The sequence below is a fragment of the Calidris pugnax genome, unplaced genomic scaffold, assembly GCF_001431845.1.
Source record: "Calidris pugnax isolate Ruff unplaced genomic scaffold, ASM143184v1 scaffold63, whole genome shotgun sequence".
Classification (NCBI taxonomy): domain Eukaryota; kingdom Metazoa; phylum Chordata; class Aves; order Charadriiformes; family Scolopacidae; genus Calidris; species Calidris pugnax.
Genome location: NW_015090852.1, coordinates 4,011,246 through 4,031,957, shown reverse-complemented (window position 1 = coordinate 4,031,957; position 20,712 = coordinate 4,011,246). Strand labels below are relative to the sequence as shown.

Here is a 20,712-nt window from a genome sequence, read left to right as displayed (position 1 = left end):
TTTCCCCCCTCCCCCCCAAAAAAACCAGAAAACCAACCAGCAAGCAATAAAGCCCAGCCAGAAATTAAGTTAATTTTCACATGAATTTTGAAAAGCAAGCCGTATTCACACACATATTTAGAAATCATAAATCAACACATTAGCATAAAGTAAAAAAAAAAAAAAACAAGACTCCTAATTTCAACAGATCTTTACCGATTCCCTGTTTCAGTGTCCCTAAGGATCTGGGATGGGGAATGTGGTCCCACGTTGAGGGCCAGATCACTTTATTTAAGCCCCAATATCCCTGCTTCTGCTGACACAATCTATGAATTTACCTATGATAGTGGAAAGTGATACTAAACTTGTTTTGACCAATTTGTGCCAGCAGGCAGATTTCTAAAAATATTAAAAATCAGCTGTTTTACAGTTAGAAGAATTGGCATTGTAATTAGAATTCAATAAATATTTCTTCAAGAACAAGTTATGTCTCCTTTTAAGCTGGGAGACTGTCTTCATAAACAGTCTCACCCAAGGCAAAGTTATTTTGTCATCTTATCAGTGTGCTGTCATGTCTTAACATGCCCATACAGATATAAGGATGTTTTTAGAGCAGCTTGCAGATGCTGGAGGGCCAACTCACAGCCCGAATGGGCAGGGTTATTATAGACATGGCAAACATTTTAGACATCTGATTTTGAAATCCTTCCTGTCCAGTGTGTGTGATTCAGTGAAAATGTGAATGTGCAGCTATATAACACCCAAATATATACCAAACTTGCCAATGGAAATGCATGCTTTTCTTGGATTTTCACAGCAGTTCAGTGATTATTTAAGATGATGAAAATACTCAAATCAAAAGAGAAACAATGAGCTAAAATTAACAGATTTTTCATGGAAGGAACTTAATATGTACAGCTGATATCAAGCCACTGGCACAAAGCTATCTTTCTTGACTATGTACGTGCAACGTCGGCACGATTCACACATTAATTTCCAGCATCTGAAGATCATTCATGTTTTTTAAAACATGAGAAGTTTTTCAAAGCTTTTTTCTGTGCTCCAGAAATGCAAGTGGTCAAGTGTTTGAAATCTTATTCCCAGCAAGTATGTATGCGACATACTTTCAAAGGGCATCTCCTGGCAGACAATGTCCACATGTAGCCTCGCTGAGATATCAGCAAACGTAGGCAAAGCCTTCATGGGGTAGTTCAGAGCGAGACTCACATTGCGTCCTCATGTTTCTGGGGCCAGCAGAAACTTGACAGCCCAGAAATCCTGTGCTTTGCTTTTGCTTTGCAGGAGGGAGGGGCATTCCTTGCTTCTGAAAGGATTATTTCTGGCCAGTTCAGGAGTAACAACAGCTGGGTCTGCAGGGAGCCACATCCAGCCCTCATCATCTTGAACAACATCTGAATGTATTGCCAAACTTTGGCGATGCAAGGGGGGAACGGGTGTGAAGGGACTTAGTGGAAGAGAAGGGGAAAACAAGGGCATCTATCTATGCTACCACTACAACTAATTTTACTTATTTTCCTGAAACAGAACTAAGAGAAATTGCGCCTTATCTGCTGAAAGGCAGTTCCACTGAGACTGCTGCAAATGCAACTCTCCAGTAAAAAAAAAAAAAAAAATAAATTTACAGTTCACTTGTATGTCTTTAAGTGTTGTCATGTTTCCTTGACTTATTTGTGCACAATAATCTGAATAGGCTATCCATCAGGAGTAGGCTTCCATAAAGTACTCACATGACTTAAATCAGAGGATGGAGTCTGAAAGGAAAAATATGAGGCAAACACTACAAACACAATTCTAATTAATTAGGGAGGCAGAGGAATCTCATTTGTTCTCCATTCAGCAGTATTTAAACCCCCCAAAACAATAGAATGACTCCCAAGATCACAGACAGGCAAGATTTTCCACTGGAGAAAGTGAAAAACTATGACGCTTTTGTGATTTACATCAGTGAATCTGGTCACAAGGTACAGAAGTCATGAATGTTTTGGTAAGCCTAGGTGACTGCCAAACAAAACAAAAATAGGATCAGCAGATGATTATTCAGCCATACTGAAGAACTAGATGACTAATCATGGAGCTGTTTCACCCCATGAGTGGCTAGGAGGACACTAACCTTTCATCCCATGGTTACGCAACAGCAAAGAAGCAGATAAATCAAAGGCATCAAGATCTTTGTTCACTAAACATAGTGGAAATACCAGAACTGCACTCCCAGTTATGAAAATGCTCAGCTAGGTACAGTTTAACAGAAGCATCTGCAGAAGAGCACATTTTCTTACCTCTGCTCCGTGTTAAACAATGCAAAGATATGTTTGCTAGACATGAAGCCCTTTTCAACATCTCGCACTTTCAAGTTGTCCAAAGGAAGCATATACTTCTTCTCTTTTTCCTAGGAAAAAACAGATTAAAACAACATTATCTGAGAATTCTCAAAGAAGCCTGATCTCAGCAAGCTCTGTTTAGTTGGTAATGCCTTCAGTATATTTATTATCATAAGAGAATTTCCAAAATTGAAATGTCTGCTTATCTTTCATAGACATACCTGCAAACAGAAATGAAACCTCAATTCTGACCCTTTTAAAACATTTCCATACAAAAATTCCATCTCAAACATATAAGTATATACATTTGCTACTTTTCATTCCTCTGAGTTCTAAAAAAAAGGTCAGAACTAACTAAACCAAAAGTATCTAATCAATACAGAAATCTTCTACCATGTCTGTGTAGCAACTGGAGTAACCTGTGACAAAGTTAATCTCTATCTAGAATTACTATTACTAATTATTTAGGGGTGGCATTTGATGATGCCAGGGATATATTTTCATTCCTCCAGTGGAAAATACAAGAATCATACAAATCAATCAAAATCATACCATCATCAAGGTTTTATATATACCATACACAAACAAAACCAGACTGTAATCTAAGCAGTTTGTTCTCCAAACAGCAGGAATGATCTATTCACTCTTGCTGTAGCAAACTCCTTTTGCATTTTCATCACAACTCTTATTTACAGCACATTCTCATTTACAGCACAATCACTATAATTTCATCTGTTCTAGGTTTTGTGCTTTCTGTTACTCCAAATTACAGACTAGTAACACTCTCAAGCTACTTTATGATGTTAGAACAAAAATACCCCAAGACTGTCGGTTGTTCCCATTGTGTTAAACTTCCCTGACATCCTCATACTGATGGATAAACCAGGGTAAAACTTTCCATTTTGTTCTGCAAATACACCTGATACCAAGTAGAAGCGATCCAAAGACAAGAGGGGCAACATTTGCATCCTTGTACTCTTATTTTTGTTTTGCACAATCACATATTAAAATTGCTGACAAGGGCACTAACACAGTACAGAGTTTAACAGCTTTCAAAGGCCATTCAGGTACTGTTAAGGCAGATGCCATTATCACGGCAGCAATGGGGTGGGGAGAGGATTTATGCCCTGGAATTTGTGCAATACACATTTCCCAGAAGAAATACACGAAAGTAAGTTCCATTGCACAGAACTGGAAGAAGCCCTAGATAGACTGAGATGTGTGTACTGTGAGGGCAGACGCAATTCAATTTGGCTAAGCCTCAGCCGATTGCAAAACTAAACTGGATGAGAATATACCTACAAGTGAAACTATAAAAATTACAGTGATGTGTCCAACAATGGCTCACTTTCCTAGACAGCTTCATAACAGGTCTCAGTAGAGGAAAAAGCATATTTCAAAGGCCCTTCTGGAAAAGCATGGTTTCTCCTGTCTTGTTTTGCTGAATACAAAAGTTATCAAATCCAGGGTGGAAGCATTAAATAAAAAGTATCTGGTGGATTTTCAAACTGCCTCTAGCTTAGCCATCCTAGAAATTATTACCCACAAAAGATCATACATATGTATATTCTTCACTCTCTTGTCTAAGAACAATTCTAATGAAGGAGCCTCATTCTGTGCTAGTCTATAGTTATTTATCACAGTTTATATCTATATTCTGCTTCCAGGTAATATACAGTCTCTGAACCTTTGGGGTTCTCCCTGAAGGGAGAATTTGCTGTCATCCTTTCAGTAAGTATTACCACTGGTATACATAAAAGTAAGTTCATAATTTACCAGTAAAAAAAAAGTAAATAAATAATAGTAAAAAAAATTAAATAAAGAATGTATAGATCAGATATTTATGTATAAAAATTAGAAGTTCACTGTCCTCTAATACTGATTTGTATTGATATGATCTGTTTTGATATCATAAACTTATGTCCTACATAGTTCTGGTAGCATTTAAAAGGTAAAAATGTGTTAGCTTTGCTGCTATGACAGAGTGAATCACAATCGAAAAAAATCCTAGCATATAAATTCAGAACACAGATTGAACTTTGTATTAAAAGCAAATCAGTTTTTTTCAGTTGAAAGTTGGACTGCATGGTAATGTAATTCTATTTCAAACATTTAGGACAGGCTATACAAAAAAGTAGTCTTTTGGGGAGAAATATCTATGTTACTTATTTCTAAGTTACTGAGAAAAAAACCTAGATTATCTTAATTTTTATTCTTTAAAACTTATCTTTCACTATTAAAGGATTTACTATACAATTACCAGGAATTTAAGAAGTTTCTGATGAAGTGTTTGTTCTGACAGTCACTATCTGCTGACAAACCAAGCAACCACAGATGAGTAAAAATGGGAACTGATGAAAAAACTATACCAAGAATCTGATTGTCCAAACAAAAATTCCACAAGCAGTAAAGTTTTATAAATGTTTGATGCCAAACTGTGAGAAAGTGTTTCTTCTGCAGCCACAAGGAAAAAGGAAATGCCTACTGAAGGCTAAGAAGTGGTTGGTATTTATTTACATGGCCTCCTACCCACATGCTGAGACAGAGCAGTTTCCAAGAAAGGGAAATCATAGGGTGCCTATGCTTGAAGAGAACACAGACGGCATGTCACAGATGGGAGATCAGACCTAAATATTGCTTACTTCCAGGAGAAAGGTATTACTGCAACATCAAAGCGTGGCAGCAAAACCCAGAGAAACTTTTTTTTTTTCTTTTTTCCCCAAACAAAGAGGGGGGAGAAAAATATAAACGGAGCATGAGCTAATTCACCAGTAGATGAATCCAACATCATTTCAGCCTTAGATCAATTAATGTTATGTTATAGTGTTACTGTTCACACAACTCCTGCTTAGACTTTGGCTGACCCAGGAGATGCTAAGGCACACTGTGTGGTGGGACCCACGCCATTCGGTCAAAGGACAGCAGCACCTGGGCAGGCCAGGCGGTCAGCTGAAGGGCCACTATCCATGGGTTACCACCTGCAGATTGCCATCTCCACCAGCCATCATCAGAATCTGCTAATTCCGAAAATGGTAAAGACCAAACCTCCAAGCTGGAAGGTATCATCACCTTACTGAAAAAGCTTTTGAAGAGGATCCAACAGCAGCCGGACTGCTGAGGCTTTTGTGCTGCCCAGTGTGACACAGGGGACCACACGCCGTGAAGGATGCAGAAGGATGAGTGCTCTCACCCTCGGCTAGGTACCTCACACACAAGACTAAGGTTGTGAGTTATGAAATCTTAATCGCTTGAATGGCAAATAAGTGAATTAACGTGATAGACTAGTCTGGGCAAAAGGGGATTGAGCCTCTGTATGAAATAGTTTAAACCACAAAATATGTTGTCCTGTAAATTTGAGAGATCCGAACAGACCTTGACATATGGCTGAGCGAAAAAAAGCTGTAGCCAGGGCTATCTGTGCGTGTTTCCCACCCTGAGAGGCTGACAGCCTAAGAAACAGGGAATGTATGAAGCCTGGGAGGAATGGGGCTAGGCACACTTCTACGAGTGACGACATGCACATAACTGTGGGTCCAGTTTGTCCCCCTCAGCATTTGTTCTTTTTTATTTATAGATTTTTATTTTTATAATGGGGCAGAGAACTGAAGCGTGACATGAGGGGGAAAAACCAGCACATGCTGATCTCATGTACAGACTTTGCCTCTCGTTTTCCTATACGGAGTATAGGAGAAGAAGGAAAAAGTGGGAGGTAGCATGGCCCATTCCTGTCTCTGTTACATGAAAAAAAAAATATATATACCCATAGTGCACCTTAGAAAAACAAACCAACCTGCTAGCCTGGGGAACCTTCCCACCCTGGAGACGATGTTTCACCACTCCTGGGCATAAGTAGCACTCACATCCTTAATGGACTAGTTCTGTTCTCTGACAGGCGAGTAAGCTGCCAGGAACTGACAGCATGATGTAAATATGCCATATTACAACTGCCCCTTCCTTCTCCAGTGTTTAAATGTACTAAAAATAAATACTGCTAAAGTCCAAAATGGCACAAGGGATGCAAAAAATACAACAGCATCTCCCCTCCCCCAGCAAGGTCTCAGCCAGCACTTCCAAGCTAATGAACTTCATTTTCAGCCAGGGGCAGAAATCATTCTCTGCTTTTGGAAGTTCGTAGGTTCTGTCAGAACAGCAGCAGAAGAAACCTTGGGCACAATGTCAGCTAACTGGATTATAAGAATTCCTTTGCTTCAAAGAAAAGAGATTCTTAAATTACTTCAACTTCTTCCAGTTATCAAAGATGATTCTCATTTTTATTTGTCACTTCAAGATGGCTACTGCGCAACAGCAGCAGGTGGGACAAACCCCACTCCTCATCTCGTATCCTGAGGAACAGAATCAAAATTCATGCAGGATAATTTAAATATGTGAAGCTCAAATACTGAAAGGCCTAAGCATTGGCCTAATCACACTTTCAGTTACGTAACAGGGAATTAAGCCATTTTGCTCACCACTTTGTAATGCTTTTGAGAACACCAGTTGTCAACTGGGACTTCATGACACCCTGTCTACGTCAACTATCGGGACCACAAGCCCAAAGGAATCAAGCTCCAACTGGAAGTGCAGGCCACACTGGAAAACTTGGAACAAAGGCTGGTTTACAGCAGGATTCATTCTGTGCATCATTTGTACTGAAAGTACAACTCTCAAAAGTAATTATTGCCTACTGATAGCAAATATAGGTATCCATGAAACACCTCTCCCATTAGTGTCAAGCATTAACAAGCATTAGGCATTAATGAGGCAAAACAGTGAACTAGTTCAAAATCATAATCTGAGGAAGGACAGCTTTGAATTAAAGCTTGAGAACAGCAGATAATAAGGTTGACATTTCTGCCTCTGAACCAGATTTCCAGACCAGCACTGTACTACTCTATTTGTTTCCATGTAACTCAGACCTAATACTTACCTGACTCACAAGCATAGGGTTAGACCTTTGGTTTTTTATGAGCAGCTAGTGATGGCAGCATGTGATGTGGGTAACCTGCAATCAAGGTGCTAAAGCGTGTAGGTGGAACACCAAAGCCAAGCAGCTACCTGGCAAAGCAGTTAAGCAGCAGAGGCAGAAAATAATACCAAAATGAAGATGCTCTACAGTACTATATTTGTTTAGATGGCTGGATCCCTATCCCCATTTTACAGACAGGAACAGACTCAAGAAGCAGTGGCTTGTGAACCAGATAAGCCAGAGTGATCTATATTAAAGAGAGAAGAAATAAAAATAGGAAGTATAAGAAAAAGCTGATGGTGGGCTGAAATTATGCCTGTTTACTCCTGAAAAGTAAAGGCTCAGGCTTGTTTACACCTCGAAGCTGCTGTCACTGCCAGTGCAAAATAGCCTTCTCTATGTCATCTGATGGAAATGCAAATTATTAAGATGCCTCATAGCAACTTTCACAGTACCTAAATAAACATCCAAGAGTTAACCATACTCTAACTTTAAATATACCCAAGAGAATTTTACTGTGTTTCTATTTCAGTTTATTTTTCTCTCAGTTTAGAAAGCCACACAGCATCTTCACAATGGTCTCTGCTTTACCACACTTGGCTTTAATGCATCCTCTGAAAAATGAAGCATGAGATACTTTCATATTACTGCAAACTTTTGAAGAAAAACAAGGCAAGTTATTTTATTACAGACAACTTAGCAATGTCAGATTCAGGCTTGAACATGCTCCTGGGTACAGCTGTAGAAAACATAATACTAAACTGCCTATAAAATGAAGAAGGAGCTGCTTTAACAGAAAAACAATGCATACATAAACATTCAAACATTTTTATGAAAAGCATAGCAATAGAATACTTAATAAGTTGCAGATGAGAAGACCATATTTCTTCAACCTATGCACCTCTCTCCACAATCTTCTACCATCAAATCCTACATGGTTTTAGCTGTTGATAATAAAGCCTTGAAGCCAAGCACTTTTCCAAGAGTTTCTTTTCTTTGACTACTGAAACCAGATTCAAACCACCATAGATCTTGATTCCTCAATAGAGTCAGCCGCATGGACATCAAGAAGCGCTCTCATATGTACAAATGACTCCCTGTGTGCTCAAGTGAAAGTTTTCAGGCAAAATCTTTAGGCAGAAAACAAAAAATGGTTTGGTTATCTCACTCACTGAGTCTCCTCCACAGGCAGGTGGGTTACACCTCCATGATGCACTATCATTTCCCTTTCTGCTCTGCTCTCGGCATGTGCCAGAAGTCTGTAGCTGTGCTACACCCCAGTGGATGTACATTACCTAGAGAGCAGTTTTATTACCTGTATCTATATTGACAAGAATAATCCAGTATGACAGAGAACTGTCACATATAGGTGTGTATATATATATAATATGTGTATATATATATATATATATATATTATGCAATGTATAACAGAAACAATTCTAGGGAAATACTAGAGAAAAAAATGTAAGCTCCAAATTGAAAATCTCAATACAAAAACATGACAACAGCTTAGGGTGGTAAGTCAGACTATTAGAAGAAAGGAGCACATGGCACAGAGCATAAACACCAAATCTTATATTTCCTCAGCATTACAAGATTTTACCCTCTGCCGTGGTGGAGGATAGCGAGTTCCTTATACAATTCAAACCTCAAAATGCCAAACCTGAAACTGCAGCTGAAAAAGGAAGAGCTGATGATAGAATCAAGCTATTTCAGGTTTGAGCTAGTAAGTTTTTTAATTTTGCATGTTTAACATCTTATCTAGGCAATTACAAGCGCTCCCAGTACTTCCAATTTTAAGGCAATCTTTCCTAAACTTTTCTATACACATCTGCTTGTTTTTCCCAGTCTTTTGGTACCTTTTCTCACAATATATTATTAAAAATAATCAAGAAGTGTGTTACATCTCTGGTGTTCCTTCTGAATTCAGCTATAGGATTAAACCTGATGATAATGTTAAATCAGTCCTTGGCCTTGCCATTCATTTTACACTGTGTTATTTATTTCCCACGGTGTTTTTCTCTCATAAGAACAGATATTATATTTGTTTCTGTACTTTCCTTCTGCACAAACTTCTTCAGGAATAGAGCAACAAGGTTTCACAACTCCGCCATTTTAAATACTTAGTCCTTTCAAGAACTGGTCACTGGTGTCTTTCTTGAAAGGAGTTTATTATCCTCCTGCTACATTTCAAGATTTCACAGGATGCCAATATAAGATCTCCCTACTATTTTAAAGCACAACTATCCAACTTTAATTGAGGTTTTACAGGGAGCAGAAGCTGCAGCTTGCATTCATGCAGCACGCACCAGAGTAAAACCTTGCAGCCCACCTGCTCAGAATTGGGCAGCCCTGAATTGCTCCTTCACCATGCCTGGAAGAGAAGATGGGCACAGCACACAACAATGAACCACCAGAATCCTTGAGGAATGCTGTGCTGAGCAACCAAACTGTCCTGAAGTGGGAGCTAACAAACCTGCCACACCAAGCTAACTCCATGCGGTTGCTGCCTGCACAGCAGTCCCCACATCATGGTACTCAGCTTAACAACTTTCCCATTGTCCATCTCTCATTTCCCTCAATAACCAGCAGTGGCTGAGCGAGCATCTCATTGTATTACTGCAGACTGTGAATGGCTGGATTTAAAATTAAAATAAAATAAAATGAATTTCCAGTTATTTCACTGGTACTCCCTGTGACTTTATATGATCAGTGCATCAAACAGAAGTCTAATAGTTCCTGGAATACAGAACAAATTCAAGATGATTTAAGATTGCCCTCTTCAAAAGAGGTGTTTATTTTCACAGGTGGAAGGGCTGGTCTTTCACTGTTCTGTGCTGTGGGGATGTGCTGTCAGTAAAAGGATCAATCTGAGAAAGGGCCTGATGAAGAGGAAATCTCTGTTTAGCTCCTATTAGTTAGGATCTTGAAAGGTCATTCTGAATTTGGGAAATCTTGTCTGGGAAAGAAGCCAGCAATTCCTCTGAACTGAAGTGGTGTTGGCATTTAAAATTGAGAGAAAGCCCTGACTGATGAACCAGTTGACAGTCTGGAAAAATTCTGCTGGATGTGTCTAGTGGCTGCTCTGAAGGTAGAGGAGGAAAAAAAGTATCCTTTGACCTTTTTATCCTTTGTAATGAAGTCTGCTTATGACAGCTTGTTTTTCTCTAATGGTACTCAAGTTTTTATTTTTCACTCTTCACCTACTGCGGATCATCCAACAATCACATTGGTTTGTAGGAGCGATAGTGCAGGATGAAGGGCTTTGTTGCAGCGTGTCTGCACTGGCAGAGGACACAGAGTGACAATGACATACCAGTTCCTGGGAGATTTGGCTTTTCACTTGGGTACAACTTTCCACTCACACAGTTTACAATTTGGCTTATTACATATATATATGTGTGTGCGTATAAAAATACTTTTTTATATATATATACACACACACACACTTTTTGGTGGTGGATTTTTTTCTTTAAAGGAAAAAGATAATTTCTGAAACCTATTTTCTTTGAATAGAAAGCTCAGATTTCAGCTTTGAGAAGGTGATGGTCTGGGTAGACAAACCTTTCTGGTTCTAATGACCACTTGCATTAGGAATACTAAATTAAGTCTGAAAAAAACCAGTAAGTTTAACTGTATTTTCAGCTTCCCGGACTCCCTTAAATTGTATAAAAAAAGCAAGCCTCACATTTATAAGCCTCCTGCAATTCCTTGGTAGCTATATGACGAAGATACACCACCCTTTTTTTCTGCTGGAAAGGCATTTCTTAGAACTCTTCTAGCTTTTGAATGCGTTTCAGTTTTTATAAAATGAATCCTAGGGAAGTTTAAAATTAGGAAGCCACAAGATACTTTTCTTTGGGTACCAACTGAAGTACCTGGAGAAACACTAGATCCCTTGTCTGTGCGCATGCGTGTGTGGGGAGAAAAAAAATCCTTCTTACTAAAATCAAAATTATAAATATGGAATTACATAATTATGTAAAAACCATTAAGCAGAATTTTCCTGAGGCGACACATCTGTCTCTGCAAGACTCCTGAAGATGCAACAAAATACACATACACACAAAAATTAGTTCATGGCATTTATGCTGCCCTACTTGCTTGTTATCATTAAAAGCTTTCAGACAGTAATCAATTTCACTGTGGTGGAGATTACTGCAAAATGCATTAAGAAGTTCACGCCTGTGGCAATGGTCACCAAAAATATTTTGGAAAGGATCCCAGAAGTATAAGACTTTTTCCAGACATCCGAGAGAAACTCTGCTGTGACAGAGCTTCTGGTGTCAAGGCTTCTCCCCCAACACCCCTTTTTTTTTTTTTTTTTTTTTTTTAATAGCAGCATTTTTTCAAAGGTACGTTTCAGCTTTTTTTTCCCTTTCTTTTTTTAAATTTTTTTTAGGCAAGCCAAGATACTTGGATCATGGAAAACATTAACTTCTGAGACAACTGTCTGCAGATATCTCCATCCTTGGCCTACATAATATATATAAATATACTCTGGCTTCTTAATTTCATCAAAGAAAAACTGTTATAATAAAAGAGTGAGAAAACCACCTGCTTACTTTATCATAACAACATTTCTGGTTTTTTTGTAAAACAAGTAGCCCTGGGGATGTATCTGTATTAAATAAACAAAGGAAATTGAATACACCATAGTAATCAAGTACTATTTCTACTTTGTATCAAGAACATTACCTTCAAATGCTAAGTGACATATGCCATCAAGTCTTCAAGGGAGTGGGTTTTGAAATGTGTCTCAGATTTTGATAAAAGATATCCTAAAATAATTACAATGATGTGCAGGAAAACACCCTTTGCCCTTGGAAATTAATAGCTATTAGGTTGAATCCTGCTTAGAAACATAAATCAGGAAGAGTGTTTCCAAGCAACTGTCCCAGACTGAAACAATCCTGAAAGCTCGTAGCCAAAGTTGTTCCTCAAACTAGCCTTAAGTTGTTTTGGGCTGTATCCTTCTGAAGACAGATATCGCTTCTCAATGTACATCATCTGCCCCAGAAGGTACTTGAACATGAGTGGAAATTGTAGACTTTATTAACTGACCTCAGAAAAAGGAACCTGCCAAGGATAGGCAGGGGAACTTGAAGAAAAAGGTTAGTAGAACATCCAAGACATCATCAAACTACTAATTCTTAGAAGCAATTTTAAGAGCTAGAGGACAGCAGCAAAAGATGCGATATCAAAGCATTCTTTAAAGCTACTGTCATTAAAAATGTGACAGCAAGGTGCTAAGCAGTGTCAGTCTACTACTGACTCCTACCACTAGGATACACACGTGTGTGTAGGAGATCTGGCAAACATGTTGGTTTTCAATCTGTAGATGCTGTGCATTAAATGAAAATGTTTAAGTGCCATACACCCAGAACAAGCTCTTCCCTGATAACAGCATGTCAGCTTTTCACATACGTCTACCATGAAGGATACTCAACGCACAGCTAGTTATTTTGATTGTGCGGCTCAGCTGTTCACTCGCAGCAGTATAAAAAAAAACAGAGGTCCTGTTCCAGTATCACCCTAAGGGAAAAGTACATCAAGCTTACAATGTACCTTAACAACACACAACTGAAACATAGGGACAAAGTCTGCTGCCTTGGCCACATGCTCCCTTAAATGCCATGGCAGATGGTGAACTCACTCAGAGGTCATCAGGAAGCACCACAGTTTGGGGAAGCTTAGAGCAGCACCTCTGGAAGGGAAAAGACTTCCTCAAACAGAAATAACCACTACTGATCAAGTGTCATCACTGCCCTCTTGTGCAATGGCAGAAATTGATTAATTTCTTGACAGATCACCTTTGTCAGTTCCATACATGCTCACCTTTGTGTCCTTGCTGAATCAGAGCAACAGGATAATATCCATACGCCAGAGTCTTAGAGACTGTGAAGTACTTGGCACCAAATGCAGTTCTCCTGCAGACCCAGAGCAGGCAAGACTTGTGTCCGGTATCAGATTATCCAAACCTATTTTTTATATCTGAGTAGAACAGAGCACCCAGCTAGGAAACAGGCAAGTGAAACACTCTGCAAGCATAAACTTAGACCAAACTTTCAGCCATGTGGCATTAGTTTCTCTACATTGGAGGCGACAGCTAGAAACTTCTGCTAAGAGACAGATCGTGCACTGCCGCAACCAAGGCCTATGAACAAAGCAGGACTGCCACTGTGCAGCGCGAGAGGCACCGGAGGGAAGTGGGGTGCTGAAGTCAGGAGACAACATCTGCGATGCTTCTGGCTGCCAGATTAATTTCCACCAAAGCAGCCATAAAGGCTCAGTCAACCAGAGAATCCATCATCGTTGCTGTAAGCAATGAGCACAGAAACTGGGCAATGAGAGTATCCCTCAAGAGCATCAGCACCTGGGAGGCGGCAGCATTTCCTTGGCTTCTTGCATGGTGGATGAGGTCTTCAGTAACTGTCAGATTAAGAATCTTGCAGTTACATTCTTTTGCTGTTGCAAAATAACATCCTCACTAATAATTTAAAAATATTTTTAATTGTTTTTCTACTTTTCTCTGTATCTCTTCCAATCCAAACTAACATCAAACCTTGCCTTTTCTTGCTATGACTTTTTAAAATATGTCATTCCTCTGTATAAAATAACATCATCTTTAAAGAATTCCAATTCTACTTTGCCTGGATTTCTGCAACCAAGTGTTATTCAGATTCATACCTAACACCCTCTTTTATTCCACACTGTTTGCTTAGAGAGGAAAATACAAATTGAATATACCATTGAGTAGACCAGAAGTTGAGTTAATATGACAAACACCTGCATTCCCTTAATCATCTCCATTAAGATACTGTCAGTTGGACTCCCCAAGAACATAATTAGGGAAGGAGCTCCTTCCTAAGAAAAAAACCAACTTTAACCAATAATCAATATAGCTACATCATCAATATGATGAAGAACCATCTTCATCATGCTCTAAAAATCTGCAAAAAGCAGCATGGATAGCTATTGTTGGTGAAGTGATATTATGAAAATGAGATCTTAAAGAGTCAATAAACAAGATGTCAATTTTTGCTGCAGCAGAACTATCTCTACATGCTTAACTCCAGCTGTTTCAAATAACCTATGAAACACACGATGTCTTAGAAAGTCTCCAGGAGTTTCAGAACTATAAACAAATGATGACAATGCAAGAGGTAATGACATTATTGCAAACACAGAAAAGACAACAAAATAGGCATATTGAAATCTGAAAGTTGAAACATGCCCACAAAAACATGGCTTGTTTTTGTTCTAGTATACAGTTGTATTACAGAGGAGAAAGATAACAGCCCTCTGCTTCTCTGGAAGAAAGTGAAATATTTATTAGGAAATGTAGCACTTCCTAAAGAATACAGGGCTTCATCAATGCTGACTCAAAATACTGTAGACTCTCAGTACATTTGCCTTAAACTTGTGGGACACTATTCTATTTGTAAAGAATCACTCCAAAGTACGTACACTAATTCTACATAACATTGACATACGGCACTGAATTCCCAGACAGTCAGTCAAAGTTCTGGGCAGGAAACCAAATTCCATGATTTTTTTTTTTTTCTTTAAACACTATGTCAAAACACTCCTATTACTCGTTACTTCTGCTTTGAAAGATATACTCCATTACTCCTTAATGTCGTTAGTTTTTACACATACTGCACCCAATGAGAAACTGCTGCTGGAAAAAAATGAATTACAACTGTTTTCTAGCACTGACATGTTGAGATTGTTTTAACATGAAAGAGACACAGTGACAGCAAAAATCCATGTAAAAAGATAACTAATTTACCAATATAGGTACTAACTTGAATTTCAGCAAGGAATCTGTAGTAGTGAAACAAGCTATCAAGTATTAAACCCCCCAAGTTTATAATTTTCCACATATAAGTTCATTCTAGGACCGATTCCAAAAATTAAATTCATGCAACCAAGCCTTACTGGTGGAAAGCATCTTACTATTAGTCAGCGAACTAATTTCACACACAATGATTCCTAATATAATCTTGTTACGTACAATTTTTTTTTCTACTCATTTTGTTTTCAAGACACTCAAAGATACAAAGCAGGGAGAACAGCTTATTGCAAAGTTGTCCGTGGAATAACAATAAAAAAATACAACACAAAACAAAGAAAACCTTTCATTAAGTCCTTCCTCTGCCACCCAAAACTCTCAATATTGAAACAAAACGTTCATTAAAAATATTCCAAGTCTGCCTAAGAGCTACATAAACAACATATCAAGCAATTTGATTTTCTGTAATCCATTTTTTACATTTGCATTACCCAAACTGAATGTATATTTTAATTATTTGCTCAATTCATTCATTTTGCTGAAATAACATTCTATTCCCCTTTGAGAATATTCCCAAGGTTATAAAAACTAGATTGTCTAGCAGTTTAAATTTGTTTTAAATGTCTAATAATATATTACACTGAAATAGACTGAAATAATGACGGGTTTATACTAACACATTACCAAACTATATAATTACTAGTAAGTCCCAGAAAAAAAAGTACGTGGCCATAGACAAGGCTAAATGCATGTATATTTGAATAAAATACATTACAGACTACTGCCATTACTAGAAAAAAAAAAATAATAATCCTACCAAACCCAAGTGTTATAAGCCTGGAAAAATTACAGTTAAAAGAAATTCACATTCCCTAATGGAAACAGAATGCCTCAAATACATTTCAATCTACCCTGAAATTGCACTTTAGAAATGGGGAGGGAGAGAACCCAATTCAGACAGGGAAAAATACATTCAAGTCAAAGAACACAAACCTAAGATTTTAAAAATCAAATTGATTGGGCAGCTTCACAGAGCCTTTACAGGAGAACCCCAACTCCCCTTGCTTTTCCTGCATTCACTTCCCGACGCACCTCTCACATCTCCTGCCAAGGACATTTGGTGCAAGAAGTGTTTTTAAAGATAGGAACTACTAAAATGCAAAGACGACTTTGGCCACAGATTGTGTGTGGACAGAGACCACTACTTCGAGGCACTTTTTTGCAAAGGGACTGAAACCATATGTTGCAGTCTTCGAAAATAGACACTACATCCTTCTTCAAGCTAAGTGAAGATGGGATTGCAGTGGCCTCTGATATTTTCAGCAGGCATAAACAAAATCCCAGACCCTTTCAGAACACTAGGACCCAAGATCATCTTGGAGAGAAGCAGCACATGATGGAATTTTTCTAATGCTCACTGAAAAGGACAAAGTTTATAGAACAGGAATATGTCCCTTAATCTAAAATAATTATAGTCTAATTACCATTGGATTCTAAATCCTCTGATCTTAAACAACACTTTTCATTATTAGGATCACTTAGCACAAAAATTGACTGATGTCAGGTGCTGAGTTTCATAAAAGCACATTTCTAATTAATTTGAATTGGGCTGTATGTTCCCCACTTACTCCACAGTCTAAGAAAATCTTCACTGCCCTCACATACACACATCCAGACAGAAACAGCACTGCTTAAGAAGGAAAAAAAAAAGCTATTAATTACAGAATCACAACACTTGTTCCCTATATATCCATATCCTAAAGGGGAGGTAGGGAAGTGAGGGAAAAGAATCTAGTGAGGAGGATAAAGCAGAGTATCTCAAAGATGAAAATGAGAATGTAGAAAGACCTACTGATAAGTGTAACACATGGTGACCTGGCCAAGAGGCTGTAGAGATGGGAGTAAAGTTAAGAAAGTGTTGAGGAAGAAACTACTGCACAGATATCTATAATGTTTATGGATTGGTTTACTAATAGGACACAAAACCAACCAGAGAAGCTAGAAATTTTCAATACAGAATCAAAATTATTGTTTAATTGATCTGACAGGGATAATTCCCATAATCTGGAAAACTGACATCTTTATATTCTTGTTTAGGAAGTCAGACAGAAAATAATTGGAAAAGCATCATCTTTCATATCAAAAGCACATGTATTCATGTGGGATTGACACCAAACACGGAGAGAGATGTTCTGAACGTTCCTGGACGCAACTAAGGAACAAAGAATGTCAGCATCACCATCAACAGCGATCACTATAATGATCCACGGTACAGGACGTGATGATAATGAGGTATTTTAACCATGGAAAAAGCTGACCCGCTGCTTGGTTGAGCACTGCTAAGTTCAATAGCCTCCTCCCCACCCCTCATTTTTTCAGTTCTCTCAAGTGCCTCAGTTTTGAATCAACAGCTTAAAACCATAATAGTGAAAACTCAGTGTGTAAACTCTTATCTAAATTGCATAGAGTGAACAGAAAAACAAACCTGACTTCAAAAGCCCAAGAGTTCCTTGGAACTAAGCCCTACTCTTACTCTGCCATTTACATGGCAGCTAGCATCTTCGCTGTATGACACAACAATCTCCATCGAAAACACAGCCTAACTCAGAGATTCTCAGATGTTTTTCTGGTTTAAGCATATTCTCTTTTTCTTTCTGCTCTACCCCAGTGCAGACAATTTTGCATACCATAGGCCTGCATCCACTAAATCCTTCTCTCCAGAACTGCTTTTTGAAAATCCCAGCTTCCATGCCGTGCTCCTCAGGAAGGTGCTTGGAGTGGTGTGTTAGACGGAGCTTGGAGGGAGTGTTTGAGACAGAAGCTCTAATGACAGAACTAAAGAACTCAATTTACTAGGAATGGTGCAGCTACTTTTCAGTGCAGGGCTGAAAGGAAGCAGCACCCCGTGCTTACCCAGCGTAAGAACTGCCAGCCTACAGAATAAGCTGCCAGTACAAACCAAACCTAGGGAAGAGGGGCATCTACTTTCCACCATGCAACGGGCAAGTCCAGCTGAGCAGGAGACTCAATCCATAGAAGCGCCTTCATCTTCCAGAGAAGAGGTCAACTTCTGGTTCTGCCTCAAAAAAAAAAAAGGGGTCAAGACTCTGGGAAATAATGCACCACACCTTCGTTTATCCCCTCCCGGCTGGCTCCCAGCCTAGCCCAGGAGTAACTGGTCATCTTTTCCATTTGGTAGGGTAGGGTGTTGGTCCATCATCTCAGCAGCAAATAATTTGCAGAGAAGCATCACTTCACATGTCCTAAATGAAAGCTATAGGAACACGTGCACTGTACACAGCAGAGGGGGTCATTATGGTAATAATAGAGAATTTAGAATTTTAAGTTTCATGTAACTTGTGCCAATAAAATGTTGGTTATCCCCAAATTAAGCTTGCTATACCAATTATCCCTAAACTGTTAATTTTTTTCATAACCAAGGAGAAACACAACTATAAGTGTCTGAAGTCCTTGTTCACATTTTGACCTCAGATGCCTAAAGGCACTTGCTCTGCTCCCACAGTGTGGAATGCCCTCCCACAAAGCACCCATGTGGAATCTTCAGAAGCTATTTTTGAAAAGCACAATAAAAAAGCATTTCTTCCTGGAGTTTCTGTTGCTGGCAGCAGGGCTTATTGACCACCTCTGTGGATGCCTACACTTTCCATAATTTTTCATACAGATAGGATTTCTTATGTATCCAGTACAAAAATCTAACTGAAAATTTATAGTAGTCAACAATGAGCCAAAGGAGGAAGCAGGCTTCTCTTTATGTAACGATGTACCCATCTTCACAGTGAAAAAAGAAAATATTTCCACAAGGTTTACTGCAAATTTATTACAGCAATTAAACTGTCCAGTGAATCTCTGTCTGTATCAACTTATTTCCAGATTCAAAACCAGATGTAAAAACCATCTCTCATTTAATTTGATTATTCTAACTTGGGTAGAGTACGTAGAAACAGATATTTTGGCAACTGGTTGCTAATGAGCTTTCCTAACTCTTTAAAACTGTCCTTGCAATGCTTTGTCTACAGTATTTAGAAGAAAATCTAGTAATCAGAAAATGGTTAAAAACCTTGCTCCTCCTGCAGCAAAAAACCCTAAATCTCTTTTGCATAGAAAAGGGTTTTTAAACAGGCTTCATTAAGCACATCTTCCTAAGAATCCACTTTCTTGCTGGCGATTGCTTCAGTCTTTTTGTACTTCAGCTGTACAGCAAAGGGTTAGTAAACCCATCTACACTAAAACGCCCATTGCTGTACTCCACCCATCAGGGTTTCTAATGTTACCAAAAATGTGCAGTATTTTTAACTCATTGTTGAGCACTGGCATTTAAATGCTCAGGCAACATGTACTTTTTGCCTTTCTGCATTGCATAAAGGATCTAAGCACTGTCTATAAACATTTAATTATTAAATTGAAATCTTAAAGGGAACACGCACAATATTTTATGGGTGAGATAGTTTGCAAAGAGACATTAATTTCATGTTTCCATTGAAAACAAAATAAAAACTATACTGTATTCAGTAGTGTAAGGTTCTACCTGTTCTTCCAAGCACCCAACTACCATTCTGTATCTTTAAAATTAATTTTCTAAGTTTTGAATATTGTTTTCTCCAACATAAACAGAAGATGAAATCAAACAAGTGACTGACTTTTGCATTTCCTCTGTGAAAGCTGATAAACAGAAGACTCTTTAAACAAAGCACATACTTAAGCTGTGACCTCTACTGATGCCAAGCATCCTTGAGACTAAGAATTCAGTGTGATTCCAGGAATCCCCTCCTATGGACACCCGCAGCTGCACTAGAAATGAAAAAAGGAAACCATGCAAGGAAAACAAAGTTTCATAAAGCCAGGGAGCGCGCCAAATGCTGCCCAACCGTCTGCTGTGGGGACTGTAGTATTCCATTAGATGTAGTTCCTCTTTAGCATCTGGCATTTGCTGCTTTCACACACTGATTTAATTGAAGACAGGAATTGCTACTTTTCAAAATGCTGTCAAATACATAATGTCAAAAGAAGATATTTTTACTCCTTAGATTTTTCATTATGGGAAAGTTTTGTTTACATTTAACAGATAACAAAATTGCAAATTGAAGTCTGACTTTACGTTGACAGTATCTCCTTACAGTGAGTTTAATAACACAATAAACAGTAGAAACAGGAATGGAATCATAGCTTTTAACTCTTCATCCTATGTTTTAGTTACAAGACTATTCTTTTTTGCAAAATGTTTAAACCACTGCCCTAAATTTGCTTCTCGCTTGTTAGTCAGGTAATAAAATTAGAAGGGCAGTGCAAAAGTGGGAAACCAAAAGGAAAAAATTTAAATAGGCAGATAGCACATTAGGTATACTTAGAAACATGAATTAGCACATGGGATGTCTCTCATAAAAGATGATGTATCACATAAAAGCTGCTCACACTGATGAAGGTTATAGTCTGTTTTCATGACTTTTATCAATAGCCAAGGACTGACGAGAAGTTATATAAAAACAAATAACAGAAGAGATACAGTACCCAGTCCTGTAACCTGTCTCATCTGCAGTGATTACTCCCACATTATTAAGTCAACAAGAACATTCTTATTTGTACAACACTTATTTTCAGACTGGAGTCATT

General features: G+C 38.4%; 1 protein-coding gene across 8 annotated transcripts in view; it reads right to left on the bottom strand.

Annotated features, from left to right (window-relative positions):
• Positions 1-20,712, bottom strand: part of DNM3 (dynamin 3) — a 183,380-nt gene that overhangs the window by 68,739 nt on the left and 93,929 nt on the right. For all 8 annotated transcript variants that reach the window (XM_014943475.1, XM_014943472.1, XM_014943470.1 and 5 more), the window contains one exon: positions 2,277-2,386. In XM_014943475.1, coding sequence (XP_014798961.1) covers positions 2,277-2,386 — 110 coding nt within the window. The remainder of the gene's footprint in view (positions 1-2,276; positions 2,387-20,712) is intronic.